The sequence below is a fragment of the Eurosta solidaginis genome, chromosome 5, assembly GCF_040869045.1.
Source record: "Eurosta solidaginis isolate ZX-2024a chromosome 5, ASM4086904v1, whole genome shotgun sequence".
Lineage (NCBI taxonomy): Eukaryota > Metazoa > Arthropoda > Insecta > Diptera > Tephritidae > Eurosta > Eurosta solidaginis.
In genome coordinates, this window is record NC_090323.1 from 256,646,624 (window position 1) to 256,669,032 (window position 22,409).

At 34.5% G+C, this 22,409-nt stretch overlaps 1 protein-coding gene across 12 annotated transcripts in view; it reads left to right on the forward strand.

Annotated features, from left to right (window-relative positions):
• Positions 1 to 22,165, forward strand: part of LOC137253296 (phosphatase and actin regulator 1-like) — a 763,209-nt gene extending 741,044 nt beyond the window's left edge. For 10 of the 12 annotated variants that reach the window (XM_067789969.1, XM_067789965.1, XM_067789975.1 and 7 more), the window contains 3 exons: positions 2,988 to 3,334; positions 3,412 to 3,688; positions 18,558 to 22,165. In XM_067789969.1, coding sequence (XP_067646070.1) covers positions 2,988 to 3,334; positions 3,412 to 3,688; positions 18,558 to 18,573 — 640 coding nt within the window. In that variant the 3' untranslated portion in view covers positions 18,574 to 22,165. The remainder of the gene's footprint in view (positions 1 to 2,987; positions 3,335 to 3,411; positions 3,689 to 18,557) is intronic. The other 2 variants (XM_067789966.1, XM_067789968.1) reach the window with 1 other exon arrangement.
• The last annotated feature ends 244 nt before the right edge of the window (positions 22,166 to 22,409 follow it).

Consider the following 22,409-nt stretch of genomic DNA (forward strand, 5'->3'; position numbering starts at 1 on the left):
TTTCACGATGCGCCAGATCCTGGAGAAGACTCACGATAAGAGAATCGACACTAACCATCTTTTCGTCGACTATGTCTGAATTTAAATTCCCTGCAAAGTTAATAGGGTTCTACCAAATGACGTTGAGCAAGACAACCAGCTTCATAAGGGTTGGGAAGGACTTCTTCTCCGAGCCATTCGAAACCAACCGAGGCTTCAGACAAGGCGACTACCTTTCGTGCGATTTCTTTAACATAATGCTGGAGAAGATAATTCTGGTAACAGATTGGCCTAAACAAACAGGATTAGATAGTAGAGCAGTGGGTCTTGCGGTAAATGAGGAGAAGACGAAATACTTGCTGTCATCCAAGAAAGAATGGGGACATTCGTACTGTTACAGCCAAGTTACGGTTGACTGATATAAATTTGAGACTGTGAAGGATTTCGTCTATTTGAGAACCCGCGTTAACAGCAAAAACAATATCAGCTAAGAATTCAAACGGGGAATAACTCTTGCCAACAAGTGCTACTTTGGACTGAGTAGGCTATTGAAAGGTAAAGCCCTCCCTCTACGAACAAAAATCACGCTCTACAAGTCGCTCATAATACCTGTCGTGATGTGTGGTCCAAAATCATGGACTATGGCGTGTCCGAAAGAAAATTTCTCCGACGGCGAGTGTCCAAGGAGGTATAATGATGAGCTGCCATAGCTGCGCAGATAGATCCATTTCGAAGGGTGCTAAGCCTTCATCATCAGTACGCTTTAGGCATGCTGCGCTAACCATTTAGCTATACAGCGGTGGTTTGTTTGACTGGCAAATTTGCTACTTCTATTCCTTTTTACCAACTATATTTATTCAGTGTTGCGCCATCTGGTGCAAATCACTGATAATGCTGGATTTTTTGTTTATTGTCAATTACTTTGTTTGACATTCCCAAGTGCTCATGGTTTATTAACAATTGTTTTTGTTTTTATCGGCCTATTGATAAATCATTCAAGGTTCGAATCGAGCTCAAGGCCAGAACAATAATAACAATAATTATCATTAGAAAAAAATTATTGTTCTGGCCTTGAGCTCGATTCGAACCTTGAATGATTTATCAATAGGCCGATAAAAACAAAAACAATTGTTAATAAACCATGAGCACTTGTGAATGTCAAACAAAGTAACAATCAATTCTGCAATCATCCCCACTAATCCCGGAGTGGGCCGATTTTTTTTTAAATTTTTTTTTTTTTTATTTAATTGGAAAAAAATTTTCAAAAATTAAAATTATTTTTTTTTATCAACTTTATTTATATAACAAAAAAAAATGTAAGAAAATGATTTTTAAGTATTCTTTCCTTTATATATTATGGTAATCTACGACTAAAATAACCAGGATTAATGACTAACACAGTAAACATGTAAGTTTAATCATAGATTACCATAATATATAAAGAAAAGAATACTTAAAAATCATTTTCTTACATTTTTTTGTTATATAAATAAAATAAAATTTTTTTTTTCAATTAAATAAAAAAAAAAATAAAAAAAAAAATCGGCCCACTCCGGGATTAGTGGGGATGATTGCAGAATTGATTGAAGTTTTTTATGAGAAAAAAAATGGTGAAGTTCGAAAAATCTCGAAAAACTGAAAAATTTAAAAAAAAAACTTTAAACATTTTTTGTATTTTTTCCAAAAGTACATTTAAAAACAATTTTTTTTTTTTTTTCAAAAAAAAAGATCCCAAACGGTCAATTTTTGAAAAAGTTATAGCATTTTGAAAACAAAAACGGTGTTTTTTTAAAAATTAATAACTTTTTTTGAGTTGGATGAAAAAATTTTAAAAAATCTGAAAAAAGTCTTTCGTAAGCTAGAAAAATAAGAAAAACTTTCAGCCAATTCTAAAGGGGTCGGGTTCAAAATTGGTCGAAATGGGATGGAATACCCCATATGTATTATTGCGCAGCCTTGTAACACTATTAAGCAAACAAAACAAACAACAACAGCATTTCAAGTGTACAGTTGGGTATGTAATGTTCGGTTTCACCCGAACTTAGACTTCCTTACTTGTTTTTTGTTGTATTTCTATTGGAAAACTTCTTAGCAGAATTTCTCCCTAACATTTTTATAGGATGCAGCTAAGATGTTTAACAGAGTTGCCATCTGTTACATTTTTGTTTTATGTTAAGTAAAAAAAAAATCCAATACGAAACCAACTGAAATTTTGTTTTGCATAGTCCGCTCAATAAAAAAAATATTGCCACCTAATTTTAATTATAAATGTATTTGTGTAATTGTTTATAGTGAAGCTTTAAAATTTCTAATTCAAATTTAAGTCAACGAAGCTTGGCCAGTCAACAACTATGTATATATTAATATTGTTGAAGCTTACTTAATTTAATATATGCCAAAAATAGTTTTAGATTTGGCTAACAGATTTGCGTATTAAAATTTGCTAAGAAATTTATTTGCAAATTTCTATATTTATTATTTAAATCAGTTTGGTTCATATATCTCTATAATAGTTGTTGTAAGCGCATAATTGAATGTATGTAGTATATATGTTCTATAAATAAACTAAATAACTATTTAATAAACCACTCAATGCCCATTTGCATGTCAACCACAAATCCTAAATAAATATTTCTAAATGTCACATAAGCCCCGAAACCACACACATACGCATCAAACAAAGATACAAGCAACAAACAATATATATAACGCACACACATATAAAGAGATTGCAACCACATACATATAAGTATATAATAGTATTTATGTAAATTAAATTGTTTATAAATAATATGAAACAAAAAAATATTAACTTATCTATTTTTGTAAAATTTTTTCTATTTCTTTATTTCACAAAATCAAAAAAAAATAAAAATTACAAAAATGCTTTACACCAACACAAACGCAACCGCACCTTTAAAAACCCACACACTCGCAAATAATTAATCTGGCTTCCATTTTCGCTGCGCCATGCGAATTTTTTTTTCGGTTGCTTTTGATTCCCGCAGTAGGCAGCAAGTGTTCAACATAAATCTGCCATGCACCGTCGAGAATAAAGAGAATACACGACCGTTTGTGATACGCGAGAGCAGCAGCGACAGCGATGAAGGTGATGGGCGTATTCTCTATCGTGATGATGATAATGATCGGCAAGCGAAAATTGCGCGTAAAGAATCATTATCGTTGAAATTGCAATTACGACCGGATAAACAGGATTTGATCAATCGCAATATTCTGCATCAGGTCACCGATAATGAATTGAAGGAATCTAAAGAGGCCATTGGCGCACGTCTCATACGTCGATTGTCGATGCGACCCACTGCTGAGGAGTTGGTTGAACGCAATATTTTAAAGAGTGAGTATTTGAGTCGACGCGTAATACTAACTACATATATAACTTTCAAATTTAATTTCTTATATCAACTCGTTTAGCACAATCACCCGCCGAAGAAAAGAAACAAAAAGAGGAGAAAAAATCTTATTTGCTGCGTAAATTAAGTTTCCGACCCACCGTCGAGGAGCTAAAAGAGAAGAAAATTATACGTTTCAATGATTATATTGAGGTGACACAAGCGCACGATTATGATCGACGTGCCGATAAGCCGTGGACAAGACTGACACCGAAGGATAAGGCTGCCATACGTAAAGAATTGAATGAATTCAAGTCGTCAGAAATGGCGGTACACGAGGGTAGTCGGCATTTGACTCGGTAAGTTTATTACTACAACATTAGCCGTGTTTTTACACGCATACGTTAACGTTTGCGCGCAAAAAAACGCCTATCCTCGCTTAGATAATGCTTGGGAGACCCATCTAGCGGCAGTGGTTAAACAACTAGCTACATCACAGGGTGTACCGAAAAGCGGAGACACAACCCTCTGTTGTATGTCTGTGTATAACATTAGGGCGGGTCGATTTAAAAATCGCTCATTGCTCTGTGAAAATCGTATTCTAGGAATCAAAATAAGAAACTTTGCCGAAGGAACCATACCTCTAAAACGAATTCTGATGTTCTTTTTAGAGGTATGGTTCCTTCGGCAAAGTTTCTTATTTTGATCCCTAGAATATGATTTTCACATAGCAATGGGCAATTTTTTTGCCTCCCCACAAATCGACCCGGCCTAGTATAACATATAGCTGAATCAGTTGCGATGAATAGTGGACACGCATAGAATACATAGAGTTATTGTAGAGGGTGTAACATAGACACATATTTCAGTTACATCTGAGTATAATGCGTATTGAAATTTAATAGTACAAATTTTATGCGCACCAATTTCAGGGGTGTATTTAAAGTTTTTATTTTTATTTTTTTATTTAAAGTTTGACGCTTAGCAGTCCATATAAAGTTTAAGCGTAAACGTATATAGATGTAAAATAGCACAGCTATTATATCACATAAGATAAAATTAAACTAGACTGGTTTAATCGAAACCAAATGACTAAGGTAGTTCACAAAAACAAATCGAACTAGTCTATATGTGCCTGCTTAGTTATTACAGTAGCAGCATTTCACTCTTCTCGTGAGACACATTTAATCTTGAGTTGTCACGAGATCATATATCTGTTCTAGAAACTTAAAGGACAGTACAACCTGTTGTACTGCTGTAGGGAGGGGCTACCGGCTAGAACTGGAGACCGGGAATTGCCCTGTGAATCCAGTACTTGAAGAAAAATATCCAGAACTCGCGGAAGAGGAACGCATACTCCCCAGGGAAACGCGTGTCACTCTTGCTCAACTTCGTTCTGGATACTGTAACAGGTTAAACTCTTACCTATCCAGAATCAACCCCGACATAAAAAATGTATGCCCCGCTTGCAATGTGTCCCCACATGACACCAACCATCTCTTTAATTGTAATGTGAAACCAACGCCTCTAATACCCCTTTCCTTATGGTCCACCCCTGTTGAAACGGCAAGTTTCCTTGGACTCCCGATAGAGGATATTGATGACAATTTGTGATCGGTCGCGGCTATTAGGTGGGGCGAGCATTGCTACAACAACAACAACAACTGGAGTATACTGTATTAGACACAGGAGCACCACCAAAGAACTGATATCTGTACAAGGAATAGCACTGGCTCGTATCAGCTGCTCTTCTATAACTTCACTTTGCTCTGAATTTCATTATAAATATGTCTCGATAGATACTACAGACAAGGCAACTGCAACTGGACTACGGTGAGGCTCTCTGATATGAAAAAACTTGACATGTTTGACCTCAGAGTAGATTTAGGACGAGCTTCTTCCAATTTGAATCGTGCTGCTTTTTAATTTTTCCTACAAATTGGCGTGATAGATAAATAGGCTCTGAGAAGCTTTCAATGTCATAAATACACTTGGGTTTGTTTGCCAAACCACTGCCAAGGGGCGACTCCGGTTAGAAAAAATTGTTGTCTTATTGAAAAAACTTCTTAATTTTTGATGTTGATTTTTTCGGGACATGAGCTCAGGACCTTCGGTGAGGTAAACCAAGGGTGCTACGACCACACCAGGCTTGGTGACATGGGCTATTATATTTCGCACTTCGGGCAATCAAGCATTCCTACAAGATTCGAAATTAACACGAAAAAGAGAGATATCGGAGGATGCAGTCGTATGCGAGGCCTACGCACATTTTTCTTGCCCAGGTGTCTGTCTGACCGTTCGAGGAATTGCCTTGTCCTCAATGATATTGGATTCAATTGAACTAGAAAAGTTTTCTTACCTTCTAGGCAAATTAAATTGACTAAACATTTCTCTATTTGATGTTAGAGTATTACTTCACCTATATGTGGTGAGAATTTAAATTAACTTAACTATTTTAACGTGAAATTCCACATTTTCAATTTTCAGCTTCGCATCACAATCGACTTGTCTCAGTTTATGCAATTCCCAATTTGTGTACGACATAGTAAGCTGTCGCTGTTATCAATTGGCTTAATTAAAAAGTCATTTGGCGCATTACAATGTCAAGTAAAAGACCACGAAAGCCATTCTCATAGGTTCAACTTAAATTGCCAACTATTAAGAATGAACAGTAGCATAGAAGAGCGGACTAAAGAAGAATGTGCATTGTGCCAAAAAGTTACCGCAAAACTTACACATACTTTATATTTTATATGTACTTATGTGCGGTTATGCCTTGCAGTCAAAGAAACTAGTTGGAAACTACCACATATGATACTACTCATACAATTTATGTTGTTTAGGTGACGTGGTCCACCACGTACTGATTTTATTATAAATATTATAAGACCTCGATGCAATTCGGCCTCTGTTTAGATCCCTTGTGCTTGATATTTCACCCTTTTACTGTATGTGAATGCTTTCAATGTATTTAAGTGCCTGTTCAGGCTTTTTACTACATATCACGAGGGGATTAAGAGTCATGCCACCTAGATGGGAGAGTATCTGCCTCACAAAAGCGACGGATGTGTGTATCGGGTAGATTGAACGGTAGCCGCCGTGGTGTGATGGTATCGTGCTACGCCTACCACACCGTAGATCCTTGGTTCACGCCCCGGGAAAAGCAACATCAAAATTTTAGAAGCAAGTTTTCAGTTAGAAGAAAATTTTTCTAAGTGGGGCACCCCTTGGAAAAGAAGCTCGACCAAAAATTTCTGCGGAGATTATCGCGCCTTACACTACACTAGACTGGTCTTATTTAGTGATATCATAGACTACAGTGTCCCGTATAGTAACCTCGGTTTAGATTAATGAGTTTGGCTGATACTCTTGTTACTGGCAGTAAAACGATATGGCATATCTGGGCATTAAATCAAGTGTTGTCTGAACTGTTTTGTTTCCCGGTTAATTATGGTTTCTTTGGTGAGTGTCTTTGTGAGTACACAGAAGGGCTCTGAACCATATAATCCTGCTTTAGCACCCTGCTCATTACTTTCATATCCGTGATTGCCGGGAAACCAACCTAACAAAACTTTGTTTTTGACCCTCAGATCATTTAGGACTCCATTGCATTCATCCACTAGCTTAGAATGAATTGTGTAAAACTGCAAGGCACGCAAAGCTGCCTGGGTGTCTGACATAATGAGGTTAGTTCTCGAAGACAAGCGTTCCAGATTTGGCGAAATTTCTATTGCATGGATTAATGCCTAAAATAGTGCATATAGTGGGGTGCCTTTCCATTGGTACCAGATCCCACAGATACTACCTGCCCTTTTTCCGTCATCGAATTTCGATCCATCCCAACCGGGCCTCTGAATCAGGGACAGTATATGAATTTCCTGTTTCCCAAAGAGTTCGGTACACAATGGTCACCTGAAAGTTCCGTGCGACTCTGAGCGTGGGGGCCATTGCATGATTTGTTTGTTTATATGTAAATGAAATACAGACTATTTTATGGTTTATAGTTATTTATTGTAAGACAATTCCCAATTTATATAAAACTTATTTTACAAATTTCACAAATTTTAAAATACGACTTTCTTGCTTTAGATTTTTCTCAGAATAATGCGTAGAAAAAATAAAATTTTAAAACTTGATGAAAAAAACACAAAAGCCTTTTTAGAACATAAAACAAATTAAATTAACAAACAAAGTAGAAATCAGACAGTATATTACTCCTCCCACCTCAAAAAACAAATGCCTTCATTGTTTATAACATGTTAATATTAAATTTCTTAAGTTACCATTTTACTAAAGTTTAAACATATTTATAACTCCAATGTAGAAATTGGGAACGATAAAACGACAAAACTATTAACATTTTTTGTTTTTTTTTTTTTTTGTGTAGTGCGTATATTTATTTTGACAAACTTCAAAAATTCAATTAGTGATACCATATCGTGTAATAACAAACAAATAAACGAAATTACATTTTTTTTTTATTTTAAATTGATTTTTATATTTTCGGACTTTTCTACTTCTATATTTTATTAAATGATGTTCCTTGTCGTCCTCCGTTTGCACAACCTTTACTTTATTATAAGGATTACAAATTTTCCTTAATCATTTCCTTGAACTATCTGCTTTAACATAATTTAAGTCAATAGGGCTTTCTTGTCTATTTCTGTTTAAATAATTTATTATTTTCTCTTTAACAGCCTGTTGTCTATTTTTGGACTAATTTTATTTAAAAAAATATTATATGGAGTTACGTTGCTAGTAGAATGAATTATGTATTGATTATTCTTAATTTTTCATTCAAAGTCTTAATGAAACGTTCAATATCTGCGATTCCAGTTTTCCCCGTAGTTGTGTTTGTGTGTGTATGTTCCCACCATTGTGTTATATTAATATTATTTAATTCTTGATCCTGATCAATCTTCATTGTTTTCGGTTGCCCCATAACATTAAATATTTTTATTAAAGCTCGTTTTGCCTCTGCCAATTTAAAGAATTGAGATGTTCTACAACCACAAACTTTGAATAGACGTCAATAAAAAATTCTCTTTTTCCCATTTCCAAAAATCAACTAAAAATTTTTCGCGAACTTCATAAATTGGAGGTGTCAATTTGAAATGTAATTTATAGCTAACATGTCCATTTTTGCAATTATTGCAAAGATCACATTGATTAATAATTTTGATTATTTCTTTTACATAATTCGGATAGTAAAATTTCTCTTTAAAACAGTTAACAACTTCTTCTATGCCCTGATGTAACCCTTCAAGATGAACTTCCATAACTTGTTTTAAACTGCTGAAACTCTAATATATTTTCTGAAACTCGCGTAGCTCTCAAAACTCTATTCTTTTTTGATGTAACTAAATTTTTATAGACATTTTGGAAAATAATAAAATCCTTATCATCTGGCATAAAAATGGCGGTATTATTGTTTAAAGTATATTTTTTTATTATATTCTTTATAAAATCGGTAGGTAAATTATTATAAGTTATAACTAAAGTGTTCGAAAATATGTTTTCTTTCAGAACCTTATGATAATTTCATTTTATCAATTTAATTTAATTTTTAAAAATATTTAAAGGCCTTAACGAAATATAATCCTCCGAATCTTCTTCTCCTGAATGAATGGTAGCAACATTTGAGAAACTATCTTCAAAAATAATATCCACCTGCTTTTCATTTACATTACACTCTTCAATTTTCACTCGCGGTAATGCATCTGCAACTTTGTTTTCCTTACCGAGTATGTACTTAATATCAAAATCGAATTCATTTAATCTAATTTTCCAACGCTGCAGTTTTGAATTAGGTTCTTTGAGATTATGTAACCACGTAATGGCCGATGATCGCTATTTATCAAAAATTTTCTTCCATAAATATATGGTCTAAAATACTTGAGGTCCATACTATCGCTAGCAACTCCTTGTCTGTGGCAGAATAGTTAAGTTCATGTTCATTTAAAGTTCGACTTGCAAAGCAGATAGGGTGGCCTTTTTTGACTTAAAACTGCTCCTAATGCAACAGCTGAAGCATCGGTTGTTTGAGTGAATAACATATCGTAGTTTGGGAACGCCAAAATCGGCTCTTTCGTTATTAATAATTTTATTGTCTCTACAGCTTTAATATAATCTATATCCAAAATATTAACTTTATTCCCTTTCTTCAAACAATTTGTTAACGGCTTAGTAATTTTCCTAAAATCTTTAATGAATTTTCTATAAAATCCAGCTAGTCCTAAAAATTGCTTTATTTGTTTATCTGTCTGTGGTATTGGATAATTTATTATAAACTTTATTTTATTCGCATTTGGTTTGATTCCTTCTGGTGTGACAACATGGCTTAAAAATTCAGCTTCCCTCTTTATAAACTCGCATTTATCTACCTGGATTTTTAAATTTGCGTTAGCTAATTTTGAAAAAATTCTGTTTGAGTACTAAAAACTATGATATCATCCATATATACCATGCAATCCTTCCCTATAAGATCTTCCAAAATTGTATTCATCAATCTCTGGAATGTTGCAGGTGCATTTTTCAACCCAAATGGCATTCTCAAAAATTCATAATGGCCGTTTTGTGTTGAAAAAGCAGTTTGCTTCCTATCATCAGGGTCCATTTCGATTTGATAAAAACCTTTTGCCAAGTAAATTGTAGAAAAATACATACATTTGCCAATTTTATCCAAAATTTCATCTATATTAGGAATGGGATATCTATTATCTACAGTAATGTTATTCAATTTTCGATAGTCTACTACGATTCTCCATTTCTGTTTACCTGAACTATCTAGTTTCTTAGGTACCACCCAGATGGGTGACGAGTATGGAGAATTGCTATGACAAATTATGTTTTGCAAAGCAAATTCTCTGTGTCCTCTCGCTTCAGTCATCTTGGAAAAATTTTGTAGACTAATTGCTTGAAAAGTAGCGTTTATAATATCCAGCTGTTCGTCAATGCTCATACAGGAATACAGAATGATTTGCTTGATATTTTTTCTGGTTAATTTTCTCTATGGAGATTGTTTGTATAGGTTCTCAAGGATCTTTTGCACAGATCCTACCGACTGCGCCAATTAAATACAGACTATTTTATGGTTTATAGTTATTTATTGTAAGACAATTCCCAATTTATATAAAACTTATTTTACAAATTTCACAAATTTTAAAATACGACTTTCTTGTTTTAAATTTTTCTCAGAATAATGCGTAGAAAAAATAAAATTTTAAAACTTGATGAAAAAAACACAAAAGCCTTTTTAGAATATAAAACAAATGAAATTAACAAACAAAGTAGAAATACGAGACAGTATATTACTTGTATGTATATAATTTTTGTATACCAAATAATACAAAAAATGTTACGTATACGCACCGTTACCCGTGTTTTCAAGTGATACAGATACATATGTTTTTGTGCAATTGTTTGATTTACAAACTTTTTGAGAATTCAGCGACTTTCATGAGCTGCTAAAATACCTTTTTTTATTTGGCTGAAAATAAATTCGAAAAGTATCTATTATTTTCCGCATTGCTGAATAAAGCACTTGATGGCACTCAACTTCGGGAACTCAGGCTCTGGGCACTAGCGCGTTCGCGATGATTTTGGATTTTTAATTGGTTCAAGTCGACACTATCGGACTAGTGCCATACCATTCAGAATGCTGTAATTTTGACTTAGTATATTTTCCCGCTTAATAAGTACTGTGAAACTGTACGAATCGAATAAAAATAGAAAAAGCCACACAAACACATACTTACAAATTTTTACATATATAGTCTGCAGTTAATGTGTGAAAATAGCAATGAAATAAAGAAACACATGCAATTGTTTGTAAGGACACAATTTAATGTGACAAATGTACATTACAAAGGAGTGTGAAAAAAACAAACAAAAAATCATATATATGTATGTAGGAAAGAGTATGGGTAAGTGCAAGCGCACAAGAGTTTTACACATATGATAAATAAGTTGGCTTTTACGAAAAAGTTGAATTTCAATGCCACATCCTGTGACACAATGCCACCATCGAGGGACGCATCCATTGCGCGCTCTGGCGAAGCAAAGCACACCACGCCCTTAAGCTCATTCAAGTTCATATATTTATGCACTGTGCTTTTTCGCCCTTCGCTGTCTGTTGTGTGGTTTGCATATGACTGTACTTTTGTAATTTTATGTCTTGTAATAAGTATGTCGTGTAATCGTAAGCTGCTGTTCGTATGCTCATTCTCTTAGCTGTCTTTTGAAGATATTTATATGCATTTGACAACAATTGCAACTATTACAATAATAATACATAAAATGTAAGGCGACAGAATGTAACAAAATTAGATACAAACATTTATTGTATTCGAATGTGACATGAATGGAGGACGTGCGAAATTAATGGCGTGGGTTGTTAGCATTTTTAATATATGTACGATCGATAGCACTTTTGAGAATAATGTAGGAAATTTATGTAAGTCCAAATTTTTGTACTTGAAAAGGTTTTTTGTTTATATTTATTTTAGTTTAGCGCGAATTTGAAACTTTTGGAAGTGGGTTTGGGCAGTTTTTCTTTTAGATGTCTCTTATCGTTTTAATAGGAGAAGAGGGGTGTGAAAAGATGGCAGAAGAGAAGAGAGGAGAGGAGAGAAAGAAGAGAAGAAAAGACAAGAGAAGAGAAAAACGAAAATAGAAGAGAAAAAAAAACACAGGACAAAAGAAGATATAAGATAATAGATGCTGAGTTCGCTAGGTTCCTTTTTTTTTTTTTTTTTTTTGCGGGGAGGCTGAAAAATGCCTAATGCACCATAATTGCAGCAACCGTGTGTCCGTAGACTAAAAAACAGCCCCGTTGGAACCGTCGCCCACCCCGGCACCACTTTCGCATTACTTCAGGGTGGCGTTCCATATTTCTCATTGTTTAAGAGCCTATCCCGCTATTTGCTCTGAGTGTCCATTTAATCGCCCCTGCTTCGCATGCGCATTTCTCTGCGCTCCCTCTCAGCATCCATCAGGCATGTCATTACTATAAATGCCATTTTGCTCACTGCAGTCCAGCACTCTTTCCTGTTGCACATATGTGAAACTAAATTTCTCGTGGTAGGTTCCTCCCCAAAGACTCCATGCAAGGTGAGTCTTTCTTCGTGGAAACGGGGGCAGTAGAACATAACGTGTTCTGCGTTTTCTAACTCTGTGGTACACATTGGGCAATGAGGATCTTCCTCTATCCTACGCTTCCATAAATACTCTTTATCCACTCATTATCTGCGTGAGATGGTAGTTCAGTTCGCCGTGCTTCCGCTCATTCCATTGAGCTACGTTCCAAACTAGTGTGAAAGTCCAACGCCCTTTACTCGAGGCCTCCCACCGTTCTTGCCACTTAGCTATTGTTTGTGTCCTTGCTCTTTTCTTGTCTTCTTCAGATGGTCGCTCGATATTAGTGTTATACAGATCGGCCATTTCGCTTGCCAGTAAGTCCACTGGGATTTTCCGGGTTAGAACCAGGATCGCGTCGTCGGTTACTTAGAGACTCCAAATAGATAGATAGATATTTTAATGTGAGAATGTCCTGGCCATGATGAGCCCATAAAGTTAGCCCTGCGTCTTGACATTGCGTCACATTCCAGGAGGATATGGTCCGCCGTTTTCGCTAATCCATCACCAAATCGGCATGTGTTGTTTGAAAGTATGCCCAGTTTCTGCATGTGGCTGTTCAGTCTACAATGTCCAATAAGAATAGCTGTTAGGATTCTTAGGTTATCTTTTTAGAGGCCTATTAATGCCCTATATCGAGATGTGCTATAACCCACAACAGTAACTTAGATTGTCTCAGACCTGTGATATTGCGCCCGTGTTTTTCTCTCTCTTCCACTAATAAATGTCCCCTAAATTTCTGTGAACCTTCTGGCAGAAACGGCTCGGGACCAATGGGTCGTGTCGCTACTGCTTCTCTGCTCAATAGTAGTTCGCTATGTGCTCCTAGTTGGCTTAGCTTTTCAACGCACTCAAGGACCAGTGCTGACTTTATTTCGAACGCTGAGATTGCCTTGAGGGCGGCCTGACGGTCACTGAGTATGACGATCGTTTCATTGGAGTATTCGCGCTGGAGGTTCAGGTCAGCTCGTTGGTTTATGGCGAATACTTCCGCTTGAAAAATTCTCGGATATGCTCCCAGGGATTCTGATATCTTGGCTTTGGGTCCGAAGACTTCGGCTCCAATCCCCTCTGGTGTCTTCGAGCCATCGGTGTACCATACTATTTTATGTAGCCGCTGAATGCTCTCCAGTCTACTTTCCTTCCATGTACCCTTTACTCCCAATTGTACTATATAACTTTTCTCAAAAGCAATATCTGCCTCAGTATATCATCCCTCCGGAGTTGAGAGATTGGGATCTTCTCACTCAGTTCCTTCATACTCCGGGACGCTATAACTTTAGCTTTGCCCGAGCCCTCCTTTGCCTGCCTGTTCGCCGAACAGGAGTTAGATGTGTTATACCGACCCCGAACGGCAGCTCCAAGACAAATGCATTTTTATTCAGAAGCTTTAAATATCAGAAATACAACCGGACATGTCTACCGAGGGGCGACCCCGCTTAGAAAAACCTTTTTCTAATTGGAAAAAAGGGCTCAGCTGAACGTTTGGCTTGCTAGCATTTATTGGAACCAAATATTTTATCTCGCTGCAGCAATTTCGAGGTTGGAAAAGAAATATCTAATTCACTAATCGGAAAAGCACTTAATGTTTTGGAAATTACCTTTTTCACCGTACATTTTGAACTTTCGGCTATCTTCCAATTCTTTATAGTATAAAAAGCTATATAGTGAAATGCCTCACTTGGGATGCCTATCCCACTACTCTTTTTGAGATATTTCGATTGTGACACTACATACATAAGTGGACAAGGATTGATATGCAGAAATCTGTTTTACCTGGGATCGAGTTAAAAACGGTGAACGTCATTATCACTACAAGTTAGTAGCTTAGTAAGTTTATGTACTTAATAAACTTGACAAACGGGTGAAGTAGCTTAATTGAACTGTTATGTCAATAGAAACCGTAAATAAACTCAATATGCTTTGGTGTTTAGACGTATCTACTCAGAAGAGGAGTAATCCAATCTATACATATGTTGGTAAAAGAAAATTAGTATATAAACTGGGTTGGAGCTTTACAGTCGGTAGTTATAGAGCAAATCTAAATTTTCCCACATAATTGTTACGTATTGATATGTATGTATGTGTTTTGTATAAACTCAATTGCGCCGGAATCTGAGGCAATATCAGTCAAATGCACACATACTGGTTTTCTACAAAATGTTCAATACGCTCAGTTAGACTAATTACTTTTTGATTACTTTTACCAAATACATATTTACATACATACATGTAAGTGTGCATGTGTGCATGTGAGGGTATATGAATGCATGTAAGTGAATTTGACATTTTGTGTAACTGCATTTTATATTTTTCCTTGTTTTTCCTCTAATAGTATTTTGCAGAATTTAAAACCAAAAAAAAAAACTAATAGTATTTATTTATTAAATTTTATTTTTATAAATTGTGTACGTTTGAATTACCCCAAGTGCATTTTTTTCGGTTGAACTGGACGCCAAGCAATTTTTCAGCTGAGCGCACTCAATTTGTGTTCAATAGTCGATTGCTTGATATGCTTGTGTGGGTATAAGTGTGTGGAATATTGCCTAGGCCCTGACGTTCTTCATTTGATTTTTTTCATGGTTAGTTGAACTTCATTTATTTTATTTTTTACAACAAGCTTAGTGTACTTTGGTGTTAAAACAACATTTTTTGTACCTTTCATGAACATGAAATGGTATATTGACTTTGGCCCAATGTTTGTAACGTAAAGAAATATAGAAGATATACTCACCATTAAGTTTACCGAACTGATCAGGGCGACGAACTGAGTTGATATAGCCATGTCCGTCTGTCCGTCCGTCCGTCTGTCTGTTTGAACGCAAACTAGTCCCTCAAATTTTGAGATATCTCAGTGAAATTTGGCACAAGGATGTATTTTTGTATTATATTAGACATTTGTCGGATCCGGTAGGATCGGACCACTATAACATATATCTCCCATACAACCGATCGTTCAGATAAGACGATTTTGGTCATTCCTGCCGCAATTTAGAAAGTATAAACGTGAAACTCGGTGATATATATTCTAATATATCACAGAAGATATCCTGAAAAAACCACTTTGATCGGAGCTATATATAGTATATATCCCATACAACCGATCGTTCAGATAGAAAGATTTTTGGCAATTTCTTCCTTAATTTCCAATATAAAAACGTTAAACTTGTTGATATTTATTCTAATATATCATAGAAGATTTCCTGTAAAAAGCTTTTCGATCGGAGCTATATATAGTTATATCCCATACAACCGATCGTTCAGATAGAAAGATTTTTGACCATTTCTCCCTTAATTTAGAAAGTTTAAACGTGAAACTCGGTGATATATATTCTAATATATCACAGAAGATATCCTGAGAAAACCACTTTGATCGGAGCTATATATAGTATATATCCCATACAACCGATCGTTCAAATAGAAAGATTTTTGGCAATTTCTCCCTTAATTTCCAATATAAAAACGTTAAACTTGGTGATATTTATTCTAGCATATCATAGAAGATTTCCTGTAGCTATATATAATATATATCCCATACAAACGATCGTTCAGATAAGGGGGTTTTTTGCCATTTTTTTATATTTATCTTAAAATCGTTTAGGTATGTACATCTGCTCACTATAGGTTTCTTATCTTATACAGCGAATTATTTGGTGATTACGAATGGGATAAGGTTATTGTTCAGCCCCATTCATAAAAGGTATGAAGTCCCGTCCTTATTTGTTTTTAATTATAACGCTGTACGTACTTCTGCGGTTACGGTGATAGAATTTTATTCTATATTTTATATATTAAATTCGAGTTTGTCGGATTTGAGACTTTTCTAAATAAAGCCTGGAAAAAACAAAAAAAGAAAGTCACCAATGAATATCCATCCATTCGTCCATCCATACGCCTACCCATATGGAGGACCTCGCATAGACTGAATGATTCCGTAGTCTTACCAGAAGTTTGTTTTAACGAGAAAACTGAAAAACCCTATCAAAAACCAGGACCTATGTTATAAAAAAATGAGATGTATTTAGTTTGCAATAAGTTTCATTTAAATATGGTTAATGTAACGAACTTCGGCGCACTTCTTCTAAAAATTAAAAGAAGACTCCTGCAGAGAATAGCCGCAATCTCCACGCCTCCCTTTTATGTCTCAAATATTTCCCATATATCGATTATCCATCTGCCAAAGCGTCGTCGTCCATTCATATAACATGACTTAGCCAGCGAATACTTTGGGTTTTTATTCGCTGCATTGTCTTCATATTAGCTTCAATCTCATACAGCCAATCATCAGCCGAACAACAACATATAAACACAAAATAATAAACGCACCAAAGCAACAAACCCACAAAGAAGGTCCTACGTCTAGAATTACTGACTTTTACCTGCCGCAGTCAGCCACACAAATCGATCAGTAAAAACCACTCTCGGTTCTGAATGAACACACAGCACATATGCACAAATATACACAAGCATCAATTTTGACAATACCTGCTCATGTACCTACGAACTATAAATACAAGACAAACGACAACAACAGATCAGAACGAAAATCTACACTGATGATGGCACAACTTCTCGAAACGAAATTTGACAAGGGATGACGGAAAGTCGTTCCAATATACACCCATCATTATACGTCATTCGATACTCGCCTTCGGCATCACGGACAGTACTATAAATCTTCTGCAGAACTTTTTACTCGAATACTCCAAGAGCCATCTCATCTGCTTTCGACACCGTCCATGATTCCGAGCCATATTGTACCATCACGGTTTTAGTACTAGATCTTCTCCAGCATTATGTTAAAGAAATCGCATGAAAGGAATTCGCCTTGTCAGAAGCTTCATTTGGTTTCGAATGCCTCCGAGAGGTCCCTTCCAATCCTTATGGAGCTAGTGGTGTTGTGCAACGTAATTTTTCAGTGGCTTATTAACTTTACAGGCAACCTAAATTCAGACATAGCAGCTTCTTTTCGCGCTGTCAACGGCTGCTTTGAAGCGACGAAAAGATAGTTAGTATCGGTTCTTTTACCGCGATTGTTCTCCAGGCACTGACGCATCGTGAAGTTCTGGTCAATAGTAGATTTACCAGGTCTGAAGTAGCACTGATAAGGTCTAAGCAGTTTGTTGACTATGGACTTTAGTCTTTTGCACAGCACGCTAGATAGAACCTTATAGACGACATTAAGTAGTCTGATTCCGCGGTAATTAGCATTGTTGTTGTTGTTGTTGTATTAACGATAACAACGGCTTTGGGGAGCGTATCGATGTTAAAGTCCTTTGCCGGATATAGATCCGGTACGTTCCGGTAGCAAAGCACAATCTCAGGAACGATTAATATGACCACGTCAAACCTTCTAGGCCAGACCGCCCTCCCCACCCTCTAGTTCCATGAGGAACTTGCGGTCGCCAGAGCCTCGTCTGCTAAATATGTGTATGATACATTCACTCGCGTAGGTGAGGTTGACAATTGGGTTGCGGAAGCTATGTATAAAGCTTTGTATTGCCCTTATCACCTTTTGAATCCTTGGCGTGTTTTGCGAGACCCCTTTCCGCCCGCATATACATACATTTTACCGAAATCTTTGCACTGATTTTAATTAGTGATATCTCGAGATCGATTAAATTCATAAGGGTGGATAGTGGATAAACTTGGCGACAAAACTTTATTTGGCATAGAAGATATTTATTATTTTTGTAACGCTAATTTACTAAAGCTTTGCTCACTCTTACAATTTTAACAAATTCAAATTTGGTTTATTTTTATTTCACTTGTGTGAATTTTAAATGATTTGTTTATCATTTCTTTCATGTTTATCAAAATTTCACTAACTGCTTGAATGCCTGCAGACACTGTCGAGTGTAAAGTTTTGTGCCAACATAACTTTCAATGTGTGAATTTTGCCAACTGATCCATAACTTTTCATTTAGATATCGATGACTTCGTCCTTATTTTGTGTTGTTTTGTTGGTATTACTGTCTACTTAATTTAAAATAAATGCTAGTAACTTTTTTCTATGTAATTATATATGCATCAACTTAACCTTTTTCGTTTTCTTGTTCTTCTTTTTCATGCGACTTCATGTGACTGGTGCAGGTTCCATCGGCCATGACAAATGCAAGGACAGCAAACAAAACTTGCAACAGCAGCCACAGCAGCAACAACAACAGCGAAAATCTCATTTTCTAAATTTAGCCAATACAATTTCGTGCTCGAACAACAAAGGCGGCTTAAATTACAACAAGAACCCCAGCAGCACCAGTTTGACTGGCGTGAAGGCATAAAAACGAGAAAATGAAATTTAAAGAAATAAACAAAAAAAATCACAAAAAAACTTCAAAACTTCATTAAAAAATGCAATACAAAAAAATTGTAAAACAAAATGCTCAAAAGGCGGCAAAGTGAAAAAGAAACATAAAATAATAATAAAGAAACACAGACACGCAAAAAATGCGCATAAAGTTGTTGAAAGGACAAAGGAAAGAGATAAATGCAAATAAAATAAAGAAAAAAACAAGCAAAGAGAAGATAAAGACAAATTGCTAAAAATTGCAATAAATTTATATTTCTATAACAAAAACAAAAAGTTAAGCATAAAGTTAATGAAATTTGCAAATAAGAAAAAGAAAACAAAAAAAGTAGCAGCAAAAAAGTTTAACAATAACAAAAAAACAAGCAACTCAAACAATTTGAAGGCAACAAAAGGCCAATAAATAACATTTTTTTGACGTCGACGGGAAAGACTAAAGCAAAGCAACAAATGCTGCTGCTACAACAAGAAAAAGAGAGTGGCAATGAAAGTAGCGATTGCAGCATCAGTGGTAACAACAACAACTACAAGAACGAAGATAACAAGCAATTTTTAATGACTCAAACGCACTTGGGGTTTCAACTACTAGACAAACAAGCTAGATAAACAAAAACAAAAGTAAAGTGGTAGCAGCAACAACAGTAACAACATAGTTTTAGCAGCAAGGATAACAAGTGAATCTAACAACCACAACAACAACTACAACATCAACAAAACATTACAAAATACTATCTTAGCCAAACGATTTGCTCAAAATTTTTGGTGGCATCTGGAATTCAAATCAATTTTATGTTATATAATTTGTTTGTGCTGCTGCGACAACAAAAAAGAGAAGCAAATTATTGGCGCCACAATTGACCAACAATGAGTACAACGAAAATGTGGGCGATATGCCAATAAAATTGTAATGCCCTTTGTACGTGCAGAAATTGTAACATTTAAAATTTTTGTTCAAAACAAGCTTGGAAAGTCGAACAAGTTTTGCAAATAAAATTCATTCCATTATTATTAAAAAAAAACAATTAAAAACAAAAACAAAACATTATAGTAATTATTTTAGGTTTGCAAATGACATTAAAAAGCTTGTTTATAATACGCTAAATACCAAAAAAAATCGCAGCAGCAGCATGACAAAATTATAGTAAGAGACAGAACGATAAAATTAGTTTTTTTCACACACACAATTATAGCGCCAAAAACTACACGAGCTCACAGAATTCAAAAAAACAACGACTAAGTATTTTTTTTTTTTTTTTTGTTGTAATTCAAAGTAAAATTATGCGATGAGTCAGAATTGAAAAAAGTGAAGCAGTTTTTGCGATATGGCTAAATGTCATGCCAACTAATATACATATATTTGGAGCAGCTCTTCAAATATTTAATCAAACTGAATATTTATTTTGCGTTTTACGCGTGGAATTTTCATTTATTTTAACTAGGGATATGCGCTTAATTGACTAATCGAATATATCGATTAATGAATTAATAAAACATACCGATTGATCAAAACTACATTAGTTCATTAACCAGCACATAATCCTTATCGACTATTCAAACAAAATTATTCCCCAACTAATCAGGCTTTGATTTATCTTGTATCTAATTAGTTTATTCAGAAAACTAAGTAATCTACAAATAGTAAAAAATTCAATTCTGCTTGTTATATTTAGTTTTATATTTATCAGATTGGAGTGATAGGGATATCGATATAAATATGTAATCGAATTGAAATCGTATGCGTTTTGCGTATGAAGCAAACATTTGTTTAAAAAAGCAAAATCTGTTTAACTAACTACTGTATCTGCAATTTAGCAATGTTTGAAGTACGATTACAGGGATCTGACTAAACTTTGAGGGTGCGCCTAGTCAATAAATCGAATATGGCGATTGATTGTTTAATGAAAAATGCCGATTAATTTCAACTAGATCAATTACTTAGTCAGCGCATAACCATTTTCGACTAATCAAAAAGAATACTTTTTTTTTAAATAATGAAATTTTTATTAACCTTAATCTAATTAATGTTTAAATTAATAGAACTTAATAATCACAGTTTGATTAGTTAAAAATTAATTGGGGTTTTATTTGTCCTTGCATTTATCAAAATTGTGCTGCTGTAATAATCTTAATTTAACAATACCTGAACTACGATTACTTTAATCTTAATCGTTTTAGTTCTAGTGAGGTTTGCTATAATAATTATTAATTGCAACTCTAATTGAGGGGCAATCCATGTTGTTGCAATCACAGTTCTAGATTTATAAAATTGCGATTTTGTTTGTTTTATTACGTTCAATCGCTCTCGCGTTATAAGAATAAAAACGATTACGACTACATTAATCATTGTTATAACTCTTCAACATAGACTACTTTAGTCCCAGTCGTTTTAATATGAATTAAACCAGCATTAGTCAAAGCTTTAAACAAATTTTAATTGTGATTACTGTAATTGTGATTGCAAATACCAATGATGACTTAATTACTGATTGCAACAGTCGTAGCTTAGAATTGAACTAATTTATCGTAATTTTTACAGAACTTCTAAATCATTGAACCACAATTTGAATTGCACTAATTAGGGCTGTGCTATTATTTGATTAATCGTAGAAGTTGAATAATTATTTGGTTGATTTTTCTCGTTTACTTGTTTAATCAAATTTTTGATTAATCGATTTAGTTGAATAATTAGTTGTACGATTAAACGATTGCTAGATGATCATTATTGAAAACAACATTATTTGAGTTATTTAAACGAAAAAAAAAAATATAAAAAACAGGCAAAGCATTTAAGTACTTCAAAATTAAAAAATTAAAAGAAAATACAGTAAATGATTAGTCATCAATTAATCGCACAGCCTTAGCATTAAACAAAGACTCAAAAAATTTGAAATTATGATTACTGTAATTATAGGCACAAATCCCTTAATTACTGATTATTGTAACTTAATTTAAAAAGAAATTTTAAATCACATCCGAATCCGAAAGATTAAAGAGATCGGATGTACGTGTAATTTTTATAAAAAATAATCCGGTTTACAGATCTCATTAAGCTCATTAAATTTGTCCAAATCTCAAAAACTGTTTACACTATTAAAATTTGATCTCAGTTTCGCGAACATAGAAAAATAATAATCTAATGTGATTGATTAGATTGTTTAATGAGCGCAAATTAATAGCTCGAACAAACTAAATTTTTGTAAAACACACAACAACAAAAATAGCCAATATAAATTGTATTTAATTTGACTCTAAGTTGTATGTAATATTTTGTTAGTAAATTTTCAATGACTTTCGCCCATCAGCGCAACTACTTTTGAATATTTGAAAAGTACACCTAAGCAAATAATTGTTATTTATATAGACAAACTACTTGTACTATGATTATAAAACAAACGGCCTTCCATTATTCACACATTCACTCAATCATTCATCCGACCATCTCTTCAACTGTTTTTAACTAAGTATTTATTCAACTTAAAATTTTGTATAAAGTTTTGTGCTTCTTCTTCTTCTTTGTTTGTGCTTAACTGTGGTTCAAGAATTTTTGTGCGTGCTCCTTTCACTTACTTTTTCGTTTTACTTGTAACTTGAATTGTTGTATATCTTTTTTGTAATGCTTTTGTTTACATTTTTCCGTT